Raw genomic sequence first — 12,117 nt, 5'->3', positions numbered from 1 at the left:
CACCCATGGAAGTCTCCGATCCCACATGCTCAGTGCCTAGCACGGTCTTTTGTCAGCATCATCAACGTGGAGAATATCCAGAATCTGACACTCAACGATCGTGAGTAAACCAAAAGGCATAAGGTCACACTTTGCTAACCATCATCCCAGACTTCTGGACGGTTCCTGTGGAGATACGCGGCTCTATGAAAGTATACCTGACACTACTTGGACTATCAAACGCCCGCGAGACAGTAAGAATTCTCATCATAGGACTACTTTGTGTGCGGTCATGGTGGAATGGTACACCCGAGTTTATGGCTTTCTTCGCAGGAGTCTTGTATGCAGAACTCAGCGCTTCCGCGTCATTTGGACAGCACGAGATACTGTCACTTTTGCCCCCTTCTCGCCAATACAACTGGAGGCTGAACCCATTCAAGACTGTACTGGATCGACTATCATCCTTGTCGAGATATTCGGTCTTTCTTTTGGGCATCTACCTCCTTTGTCTACCCATACGAATTCAGTCTGACGGCACCATTGACGCAAACTTCCCGTCAGACTGGTTCTTCCTCGAATGGTGTCCTCCGCTCCTGTGGTGGAACACAGAAACAACAATGCGCACATGGCATACGTTCGGCGCGATCTTGGTTGTTGGTAGTATGCGTGTTCTACCCCGACTTCGAGCACCTTTTGAAACTAGGGCGGCACAATTCCTAGGACGCATCTCTTTCAGCTTGTACCTATGTCATCAGACTATTCTTCGTATCATACTACACTGGTCTTTACATTGGACAAGCTTCTGCGTTACTGGCGTTAGTTACTTCGACGCTCATCCACAAGGAAAGTGGGGGATAGTATTTGTGGCGTGGATGTTAACAACACCTTTGATAGCAGGAGTACTACTGCTGATCAGTGTCTATATGGCAGAATCTGTTGACCGAAGAAGTATCGCTGTAGGTCTTTACATGGAGAGACTATTATGTAGATTATAGAATTACGGACTTGCACTCTATATCGGTATCATAACACTGTATCTCATAACCGAGGTCACGATATACTGCAGTAGTTGGTTCTATGCTGTGTAAAAGCAGAGAATCCACGATGCAACTGGGCTAATATCTACTGCAATCGATATCCACCAATCCACTGCTTCATATGTGACATGTAAGTGATGATCTCGCTGATGGGTCTATCTGTAATATGAAGGAATCACTCATGTCGCATTGCTGCATCTATCTCTTCCAAAATCTCCATCCACTCCCGCTACTATCATTTGAACTTCTCTCCTTCTCAGCACTCCCAATCACATTTCCCACAACCTTTTGATCCATCGCATTCAACTTATAATTCTTAAGGCACAACGTCAACGGCACTATCGGCGCGGCGCAACAAAGTGCACCGATGAGAAGATATCGCATCGTCTCTTGGTACGACCTGTTGATTGCGATGCGCACTGGAGATCCGGCCGGATACGTGACGTAATCCGCTGCGACAACGATACTCCCGTAGATGGTCGCCCAATCGGCTGCATTCTCAGCCGGGAGGTAACGTTGGAGGTTTCGCGGAATGTACGTGCTCCAGATCGCGCCGGAGATGGCTGAACCGACCGCACCACCAACTTCCAGGAGGGTGAGCCACACTGTTGTTGCGGCTGCAACTTGCTGATGGCTTACACTAGCCTGAACACCCAACTGCACCGGCACATTCAGAAAGCCTCCTCCGATACCAATAGCTATCTGCGTACCGACCAGAGTTCCCGTTGATGCGGATTCAGTGCGGTAGTGCAACATGAGACCCATACCCATGAGGTAGATGGCGGCGCCAAAGGTAACATAGTACTTATAGTGCGCCGTATATTTGATCAGGAGTGAGACGACGACGCTGGAGACGGTTGAACTGAAGGTGAAGACGCGCGTGATGTAGCCAGAAGTTACTATGGATTGGCCTTGGACGATCTGGAGGTAGGAGCTGAAGTAGGGGAAGACGGACATGTAAAATGCCACTATAGGGTCAATCAGTATACGAATCAAGGGTGTGGAGAGTGACTTACTGAAGTAGAAGAACGCGATCAAGACACCGGCGATGACTGTCCGTTCTTTGAAGAGATTTGGCGGGAAGAAGGCTTTCGGCGCAAGCTTCTTGCTTGTCTCCCATAACGGAAAAGCAAGCAACAAGACACCGCCAATAACCAACATAGCAATCATGCTCCCATTTCTCCACCCGCCGCTTGCACTAGGGGCGAGAGTGAGAGGTAACAGGATAAGCGATATGGCGGCTGCAAACAACAGCAAACCAAATCCATCCAGGTCGAACCAGATGTTCTTCAGCACCTGGAACGTATTGCGCCCGTAGAACGGACTTGGCACATCGAAACCCAGGTTCTTCGCCCGCCGCTGATTCATCCACAAACTCACAGCAAGTGGGATGAAGCATACGGGCAGAATGATAGCCCAAATACCATACCCCCATCTCCACGAGATATTTGTATAGATCGCCTGCCCAACCTCCGGACCTGCCCACGTCGTCCACAAGAACGGTAAGTCGAACAACGTCGAAAACAGTGCGCGATTCAGCAAATCCGTCGTGTCAGCGACGAAGATCTGTTGCAGGACCTGTAAGCCGTTGAAGCCGGCTGCCCAGAAAATTTGCGCCCCAGCGAATGTTTGCACGTTGTTGGAGCCGGCTTGCATGATGTAGCCGATCGTGTAAAGGAAGATGGTTATGGAGAAGGATTCTAGGCGACCGAATACGTCGGCGATTTTCCCCATAGGCGGCTTGATGACGGCGGCTACGACGCCTTGGACTACATAGATGGTGGAGACAAGGGAATGCTGGGCGAAGGCGGAAGTCGCGTAGGGGGTGAGGGCGCTGGTTACTTGGATTTCCAGGGAAGTTATATTGGCGATGAGGAGGAGGCTCGAAGAGAGTTAGTAGAGCAAGCGTTTCGTGGTGGGAAGATGTGAGGGCGTACGTTACATAGGCGATTATGATCGAGGTTTTCGTCCACGCCTTACTCACAGCTTCAATACGTTTCACACCAGCCTGGGCTGAATGTTCGCTTGAAGTATCGTCGCTTAGCGACCGTTCGCGGTTATAGTCGACATCTTTCCCGAAGTTGCCACGATCAGTTTCGTTGTGGAGGATACCAGTTTGCGGCATAGCCTCGTTCGGCCTCATCGAATTGCGCATGTTCGCATCCAAATCTCCCAACTCTTTCAGCAGATGTGAGCGTCGCGACCCGCGTGCGCAGAATCGCAAATATCGACATGGCAGATGCGACTACTTTATCTGATCGGCCCTGCATCGCCATGACCGAAGTGCGCAAGGAAGGTTGGGCGCCCGTGTCATGCTATTGGTACAAACTATTGTTGCCAAGCGCGGCGGTGGCATGGCGGATGGAACATTCACCCACGCGACTGTGCTGTGTACCCTGAGGATGCACGCGGGTCTGTGCGATGACAGCATGGCGTGCCCGCGAACCACATTTCGGGGTCGAAGAGCGCCGTGTAGTGTGCGGGTTAGCGATAAGGTGGATCTAATCTGATCCGACTTTGACGTTGGGGCGTGGGCTGAGGCGCCCTGGCGCGATTTGATGGTGTCTTGGGATTTTCTGGCTACGTCAGGGCTGAACCCGGAACAAATTCTCTCCCGTCTTCTTGGGGGCCTAATGGTTGGAGAGCAGCTTTTCGGTCACACCGAAGCATGCATCCGACATCTTTTCGATACTTTCACGACGTCGTGAACATCTGCACTAGAGCTGTCAGCGCCGGATAGAGTTCCGTTGTGTTGTAGGTGCCGTGCGACGCGGCATGAAGCTGACTGGATGCGAAAATGTCCCGTTCCGTTACCACCTTCCTTTGCAGACGCTGCCGGCGCAGGGATGAGACTCATAAAAGTGAAGAGGGATCTGTATTAATGTTTGGTGTGCGGGGTTATAAAGACCAGCCGTGCTGCTAATATTTCAAGGGTACATCTTGACACCTATCACCCTCGCCCTTACAAGCTGAAGCTCTGCAACTACTCAAGAGCGCAAGAGCTGGACCGTCTGGCTCAACGTAAAGATTTTCTATTATTTTTTGGTGCCACTATAGCCCTAGAGATGAATAGCAAAGAAGGGAAGATCTAAACACCGACGCTGAATAATCCATCGCCTAGCCGTTGCGATGTGTGTCGCGGATACCGAAGAAATAATGAAAGCGTAGGTATGGAATACGCGATGTGCTCTACAGGTACTCACAATAAGTGAGTTTGGCGGTACGACCTTGACACGCTCCAGAACCCGGATGGTCATGCAGTCGGGGTAGCCAATGTGGTACATTATCCGCTGTCTCGGCGGACTACCATATGTTGATGCCGTACCAGTAGCTGTGGACTTTGCCAGAGCCTGGGTATGCATATAGTGGACGCCCAGGCAATATGGAGGTCAGGCCGGCATACCCATTAGATACGAGAGAGTTATCACAAGCGCGGAAGACCTTGTTGTGATTGTCGTCGAACAGGTTGTTGCCAAATACATCCATTGCAAGAGGAAGCTGCTCACTTGGTGAATCTATAGATATGACAGTTGAGGGGAGATATGGTGGCTCGAGATGAATCCGCGGCTGGCTAGTAGGCACTGGCCCACTTTCGAAAAAACCGGAAATTTCTACAGCGTTCGGTGATCCTTCATGATGGTCTGATACACCAGAGTAACGGCGAGATCCTTTACTCGAGAAGCTGGTGTTTCTGGTCACACCAGAACCGGGAGTACCTTGATAAGAGCTACCTCCAGCGTACCAGCCTGCGCTCGACCCGGGAGTCGACACACCCTGGAGACTAGCAGCTGGATGTGTATGGCTCATTGGTTTGGGGCCAAGCATGTCTGAGGAGTGGCAGTGACAGTCCACCACATGGTCTGCCCAGGAGTCTTCGTCGTCGAAGACGATGTTACAGCAGGAATAATGGTCAGGAAGACTGTCCGGTGTGGACTTGAGTTTGTATTCCTTTGTATGCTTGTCCATCTTGAGGTGTTTGCGCAATTGTTTCTGCGACTTAGGGTCAAAGCCCTTCTCAAAGCATGTAAGGCAGTCTTGTTCAAAGTATCCCTTCTCGACTTTGACTTTGCGGGGACGCTGAAGGGTTGTATTCGGTTCGCGGTAAGCATAGGGATCGAGTGAACCGGCGAATTCAGATCGCTTGGTGGCTGGAGAGTGATTTGCTGGAGGGAAGGGATGGGCGTTGACGTCGTGCAATGGCGCTTGTAATCTGGTTGAAGAATGTCCTACTTGTCGGTCAGAGTTGGCCGTACGAAGAGTTTCAGGCATGCTTACCGCACTCACGAATCCATCGTTCTACCGTGTGAAATGGCACATCTGCTAATGATGCCAGGCAGTCCCGGTGGTCGTCGTTGAAAGTGCTGTACAGTCGGAATGGAGCGAATACATCCAGACCTGAGGCAAGACTTTCATTGCTGTTCAAATCATGAACATAGGGCAGTGCGTCTGGGAAGGCAAAATGAATCTTCCAAGCAAGGAGGTTCTGGCCAATGTGAAGCTTTTTCGTTTGCAGCATTCGTTCGATGCACCTTCTTTGGTGATCAGTTGGAGTGGCATCAGCTGGTGGTAGGCCCATGGTGGCCTTCGATTGGTGTTGGTCTATGCTGGAGTATGACGTTGTGTTTGGTGTCGTGTGTTGAGTGCCGAGCGTTGAGTCTCCAGTGCTGATCGAGCACAGCCTCAGGGAAGGATGACAGAAGTCTGGAAAACGGTTTTGGGTAGCTGGGGTAGCACCGAGGATTTGCGGAGGTGGGAGGAGACGATTTGTACGCTCTATAGATAGTGTACAAAGAGGTGTCACGGTCTGTGGAGTGGGCACTGTATCTCAACTAGAGACAAAACGCTGTTGTTGTGAAAGACGAGCTTTGTCGCGAATGACGAGACTGTGCGTGCGTAAACCATGGTGAACATGCTGGGACGCTGGTTGGTCTATATAGGTTATCAAAAAGACAGACGAAAGGCAAGACGGCGGCGCAAGGAAAGTTGCTTTCACCCGCACACGTAAGTGCGCCTACTTTGGAGTCCCTCTTGTTTGGCTGAATGCAGAGCATGCTGCACGGTTTCAAGGCTGGCCGTGCTATGACTAGCGGCAATATGGTATGCGAAGATGGAACAAGAAGTTTACAGGCATAGACGCAAGCCGTGAGCTCGGATCACCCTTGCAGGGCGATGGGAGCGTTACTATACAAGTGGGCTGCTGGCGGCCTCCGGGGTGTGTGGCCGCATTGGTGGCTGTCACATAACGCCAACGACGAGAACGGCCCAATAGGATCTGACTACGTCGTAGTGGGCCACAGATGGGGCCACAGATGCGGCCACAGATGCGGCCACACACCCCGGAGGCCGCCAGCAGCCCACTTGTATAGGAAGCTCGCTGCCGCACATAAATGCAACCGTTCAGTCGGTTGAAAGAGGGCTGAGGTCATGGCTTGGCAGCTTTTAGTGGAAAGGCCACGGAACTTTGTAGAGGCACTGTTAGTGCCAGTACTTCCGCAGTCACCACGACACCTGCTAACCACTCGTTTGTTTACAACATCATCGTGACACTAGTAACGCTAAAGACGCTAAGAAATGTTCACAGTGAAAGTGGGCTGTACAAGTAGGTAAACGTCGAGGTCGCGATCACTGTACTGGGAATGTACATTAGCCTCAGGCTCGCAAGATCTGACGTGTGCCGATGAATTCCTTTTCTAACAAACATCATCGTTCACTGTAGCCGTCGCAATACAGGAGTCCTGTACTGCGCGATCTATCGCATTTCTCTGTGATCTCCTACCCTTGACTTCTGTTTGGTAGCTATGGTGCTTCACAACTGATCGTTGAGGTTTAGTAGAGGAACCAGGCGCATGCAGTAGCGACCAGCGTATCTCCGCTCAATTCGCGTCCAAATTTTGTCTTCACCTCACTATGGTGCGGGGAAAAAAGAATTGCCAATATCGCTCATCTGACGGAAGCACTCTGACAGCGTCTCACCCTTTGCATTTGCATCCCAGCGAAGCCGTTGATGTGGCTACCTCTAGCGCAAGAAGCTCAGGAACTACAGGTACGGGCAGGATTGCTACCACAGGGCAGGCTTCGCTCTCCGTTTCTCATGCCTCTCTTCATTCGCCCCACGCCTGCGCCTACGAGCTTGGAGCCAGCTATCTTCCCCAGAGAGGGCCGGTGGTTGTCGCCACAGACGTCCAAAGGCCACACGACGTGCGCACCATCTCAAATAACCCAGGCTTGCAATTCATGTAACATCAGTCTCCAGCAACGATAGTCTTCGATGCAGGCTTGTAGAAGACCTCCAGCAGAATGCTGAAACAGATGTTCCATAATGGCCATTCACATTTGTGGCTGTAAAGCTTATTGGGCTTGTAAACAGGTGGGATTCGTGGCGATGGATAATTAGGAGTGATACTGTTCTAGATCACGAGCCTGGGATGCGGTTGCAATGGTACAAGCAGTAAAGTGTGGGGTGCGGGACTGCTCCGCTAGCTTTGTTGGGTGGGGCAAGAGATCCGCATCCCGCGCGCAATCAGCAACACGATTCTAGATGACGCTATCGAACAAACAACATGCTTCGCTAACGGGTTCCCGAATGGTTACGTAGGAAGATCGCTCCGCCCCCAAAAAAAAGGCAATGTCTGTGCGGCGTTACAAGGGATGCTGTGTCGCGTGGCTTTTTCTGTGATATTCCCTGCAGAAGCTAAAATCACGGTTCTGGAACCCGAACATCTCAGTCGTGTCCACGAACCAGTTCGTGACAAAGATATACTGAGCTTTTAACGTGTAAAAATGCTAGTCAGAGATCTTCGCGACTTTCATACCCATGTTTCATGAACACAGCGTCGCCATTATGTATGCTGAATGTCGTTTACATAAATATATAACTGCAGGCCAAGTAGAATGCGTCCAGCAACGTCGAACCCCAACAACCCACCTGCTGTAACAACAGGCAGTTGTTTCACTTGCTCTGACATTGCTATCAGAAGTCTGTGCAGCCCCTGCGTTACTTGCTATAATAAATTGCATTGTCCCGACCATAGCAGCTTCCGGCAGTGGCGTCAACGCGAACACCATCTTTGGCATCGTCTATGGAACACTTCTGCTTGCGTTTGCATGCACTCAGCTTTTCTTCGAGTATCGAAAGTTCCGTTCATCTAGTGGTAGCGGTGAGAGAGCTGCCTTGACTTTGCCCTCAACGGCTCAGGCTGATTATGATAGCCAACGGAAGACGCTGGTGCTAGCAGTATAGAGCTGGACGACGGATGAGTTCTCTAACGTATGAACTTCAGTATGCTATCAGTCGTGTATCGTGACCTCAGCCAACTAAAGGGTAGACAGAAATTTCCTCGAGCTGCGACGGTAAGGCCGCTAGGGTCGATGGTGGATCGATAAGGAAGCCGGCGCAGTGTGACGCCGGCGGTGGGGAAGTGGGTAGCGGGGTTGGCAAGGGCGGGCGCTACTACAGAATCGTCGATTCGACACGCGTTCTACTTGATCTCTACCTCACTGGTAACTGTTATCCTCGTGCTATAGCTGGGCGATATTCCCCCTGTGCGAGTGCTGGCAATGCAGGCCTGACGCTCGAAGCGCTCGTCTCCATGGTTGTGCAAGATCCTCTCAATGGTTTCCACACAAGTTCCGTCTGATCTAGGACACAACCTTTCTTCACTACTGACGCGAATCGTTGTCGAATACAGATTGGGTTTCTTCCCAAACTTGGGCTGGGATCCCACGGTGTACACTTGCAGCTCATTGTCTTCGGTCGATCGTCCGTTTCCGCCTCGTGGAGGATTTTTGCGTGATGCGTTCGACGAGAGGTACGAGCTGTATTTCCCAATCACAACACGCCAGAACGGCCGCAGGGCAGGGAAACATCCAGCAATGATGAGAACATTGTTTTCAGTCCTGCTTGAGTGAGTCAAGGTCCCTTGTGATCAATAGCACTACACTCACAGATACCAGATCGTTATCTCTGACCAGGAGTGTGTCATGTCCGCGACATTGGAGATGCTGCCCATCGCTACAATCTTCATGATGGTTGCGAATGTGCCACTGCCAACGTCAGTAATTGCATCAACAGTGCGGCGAGGTGACTCCACAGGATGCTACCACCCATCAGTATTACAAGGTTTCGCTTGTCCTTTCGAGGAATGTTCAAACTCCTTATGATGAAGTATGGCATTATAGTGCAAAATACGTCCATCATCGCGTTATACACTGAGGCTTCAGCACCTGGCAGAGACATTGGCATTCCTCCAACATACCTGAGACCGACTTTCCGACAACATCCAGCATTTTGGGGTCCAAGCATTTGCCCTCCATCTGCGGTCTCCAAGACTTCTGTACGGGCGAACAAAAGAAGATCATGACAGAGCATGAGAGTGCGGAGCCGATCAGTAGGACGACCAGAGGGGTATACGCGATGAAGTTGTGCGATAGACGCGCCGTGTGTCCTCGAATCTAGGCTGGTAAGCTGAGAGTTACGTCTCTTGCGTAGTCTTGTGTACTTACCCTCATTAGTGCGATGATGATGGAGGCTTTCGTAAAGAAGGCGCTGACGATGGAGAAGCAAGGCGCCAACAGCACGTACATAGTAGCCGCAGCCTGATCTTCTGGATCGCTGATGTCCTGTACATGTTGTCCAAGGCCGTGCGCAGTGCCGGCTGTTACGAGTGATGTACACACTACAGCGAAGACCTGATGTTCCAGTTAGTCAATGGCAATTGAATGTAGGACTGAGGTCTAGAGTCGAACTCACCAGGCCAGCAATCATACACCAGTCGTCCCAGCCCAGAGTCGTCGTCACGACTCGTGCGCGTGTATATGATCGCGCTGAGACGAAGATGGCTGAAAACGAGACCAGAGTCCACCCAGCAACATTGAGGACTGTTCGATAGTCATGCATATCAGCGAAAAAGAGCAGCGAAAAACCTCGAAGACATCAGAATGTCACTCGCAAGACCCTTCAGAGGACAGAGCATCGTTCACATGCTGCTCCTGTAGATACTGCGTCCTAAGTATCAGGGTCATTCGGGCGTGCTATTGCTCGTTCAGGCATGCCAAGCTCGTGCGGTATGACTTTTGTCGCGTCGCACTCTCCTATCTGCCGAAAGTCCTGCAGAAGCGTCTCATGAGCGTTCATGATTTGATGGCTCAAGCTGTGCCGCAATCCTACACGACGCTACCTGGGTACGCTCGTATTAACCCAGTAGCTCCACGCCCTGTCATTGGCTGCGACAAGGGACGGGCCGTGGTCCGCCCCATTCAAATTCAGGGAGCGGGACGTATCGAAGCCTAGCTTGAGATGAGGCACCGAAAGCTCGCAACATGCCCTGTTATCGCCGTGTATCGCATCTTCGGTTAAATGGCGTCTGCTCTCACGCCTCGAGTGTCTAGATACAAGCCTCTCCAACCCAGTCACAATGGCCATAATATCACCAACAGTCCTGTTTGTTGTCAGTCTGTTGGCAGTATTGTACCTCTGGTTACGTAAACGACAAGACTCGAATCTACCTCCGGGACCGCCTCGCCTGCCCATTCTCGGCAACTTACACCAGGCCCCCAAAGAAGCAGTCTGGGTTACATACCAGAAATGGGTTGAGCAGTATGGTCCTCTTGTCTACCTCAATTTCGGCGGCACGAATGTGATATTGATTGGAGACCATGAGGTGGCCAAAGATCTGCTCGACAAGAAGGCAATGATCTACAGTAGTCGGCCACGCATGGTAAGTTACGAGTTGATTCTACCGACAGCTGTGATAGCGACCTGACATTTCAAGGTTATGGCACAAGAGTTGACGTGCAAGAGCAAGCACATAATGTTCAAGCCATTCGATAGTGACTTTCTCTTGCACCAACGACTAGAAGCTCCTGTGCTCAGCCCGCGTGCGTCAGCCTGTTACACGGCAATTCAGGACCTAGAGAGCAAACAGCTCTTGAAAAACCTTCTTCAATCAAACGACTTCCCCAAGGAGTTCGAGCGTTTTGCGGCGAGCATCGTATATTCCATCACCTTCGGCATGCGCATCATCACCGGAGACGAATGGCAACTTCAGACCAGTCACGAGTGTCTTAAGAACTTCACTATTGCCGGTCAGGTTGGCGCGTGGATAGTCGATCTCTTCCCGTCCCTCAACAGCCTCCCAGCACCATTGACACCATGGAAGAAAACTGCTGAGGCGTGGTACCAGATGTGGGAAAATCTCCACATGGCCAACATGGAAGACGCCCTTAAGCGCAAGGGATGGAACTGGGCCAAAGAATTCAACAAGTCAAAGGAGGCGAAAGATCTCGCTGTGACAGAGGTAGCATGGGATCTTGGTGTTCTGTGTGATGCGGGCGTCGAAACCACGCAAATTCAGTTGCAGATCTTCATTTTGGCGTGCGTAGCCTACCCGGATTGGATTGCCGCCGCTCAGAAAGAGCTTGACGAAGTCGTCGGTACTAATCGTCTTCCTGGATTCGAAGATCTGAGTAACCTGCCCTATCTTCAGGCTGTGGTAGAGGAAAACTTCAGATGGAGGCACATTGTGCCAGCTGGGATTCCGCATGCTACGACTCAGGACGACTTTTACAAAGGTTACTTGATACCCAAGGGCTCGGTCGTGGTTCCTGTGTTCGCCGCGATGCGCCAGAACTCTAGCACTTTTGACTCACCAGAAGTGTTCCGGCCTGAACGATGGATTGAAAGGTCTCAGCCCAGCAACTTCGGATACGGCCGAAGAGTTTGCCCTGGACGATTCATTGCACGAAACTCTCTAGCGATAGCGATGGCAAGACTGCTTTGGGCGTTCAAAATACGCTCTAAAGATGGCGTAAGGATCACCGTGTCAGAAGAGATGTTTACAACTGGGTTTGTGTCCGGCCCAAAACCATTCGTTGCAGTCTTTGAGCCGAGATCAAAGGAGCGCAGAAGCCTCATTGAAAGAGAGTTCGACATGGCCGACAAGGATGTAGCGCACCTTCTAGACGATGCTAAAGGGAAGCAAATTGCTGCTGGACTGTCGCCTCAAGGGTAGCTTTCTCTAACAAGCATACTATATAAAACTAATAAAGGCCAACAGCTTCTGTGTATCCGTCGAACGATGCCGCAAGCCAAGCGCTGTCGGAA

The 12,117-nt window shown here is 51.1% G+C and overlaps 4 protein-coding genes across 4 annotated transcripts; 1 reads left to right on the top strand and 3 right to left on the bottom strand.

Moving 5' to 3' along the window:
* Window positions 1-1,214: 1,214 nt before the first annotated feature.
* On the bottom strand, window positions 1,215-3,171 carry AA0111_g8245 (Siderophore iron transporter; the record flags this gene model as incomplete). The annotated part of the gene is made up of 3 exons (XM_028654671.1): window positions 1,215-1,984; window positions 2,033-2,898; window positions 2,954-3,171. The coding sequence occupies 3 exons, from the start codon at window positions 3,169-3,171 to the stop codon at window positions 1,215-1,217; spliced, it is 1,854 nt and encodes a 617-aa protein (XP_028504159.1).
* A 1,148-nt stretch (window positions 3,172-4,319) lies between these two features.
* AA0111_g8244 (hypothetical protein) lies at window positions 4,320-5,592 on the bottom strand (the record flags this gene model as incomplete). The annotated part of the gene is made up of 2 exons (XM_028654670.1): window positions 4,320-5,242; window positions 5,292-5,592. 2 exons carry the CDS (start codon window positions 5,590-5,592, stop codon window positions 4,320-4,322), a joined length of 1,224 nt encoding a protein of 407 aa, XP_028504158.1.
* A 2,902-nt stretch (window positions 5,593-8,494) lies between these two features.
* AA0111_g8243 (hypothetical protein) lies at window positions 8,495-9,912 on the bottom strand (the record flags this gene model as incomplete). The annotated part of the gene is made up of 6 exons (XM_028654669.1): window positions 8,495-8,912; window positions 8,961-9,059; window positions 9,107-9,224; window positions 9,272-9,467; window positions 9,519-9,704; window positions 9,766-9,912. 6 exons carry the CDS (start codon window positions 9,910-9,912, stop codon window positions 8,495-8,497), a joined length of 1,164 nt encoding a protein of 387 aa, XP_028504165.1.
* A 517-nt stretch (window positions 9,913-10,429) lies between these two features.
* Window positions 10,430-12,025, top strand: AA0111_g8242 (hypothetical protein; the record flags this gene model as incomplete). Its single annotated transcript, XM_028654668.1, has 2 exons — window positions 10,430-10,732; window positions 10,787-12,025. 2 exons carry the CDS (start codon window positions 10,430-10,432, stop codon window positions 12,023-12,025), a joined length of 1,542 nt encoding a protein of 513 aa, XP_028504164.1.
* Between the last annotated feature and the right edge of the window lie 92 nt (window positions 12,026-12,117).

Source organism: Alternaria arborescens (assembly GCF_004154835.1).
Source record: "Alternaria arborescens strain FERA 675 chromosome Unknown contig_20, whole genome shotgun sequence".
NCBI classification, from domain to species: Eukaryota; Fungi; Ascomycota; class Dothideomycetes; order Pleosporales; family Pleosporaceae; genus Alternaria; species Alternaria arborescens.
Note: the sequence above shows the minus strand (reverse complement) of the source record. Positions and strands in the feature narration are given on the sequence as shown.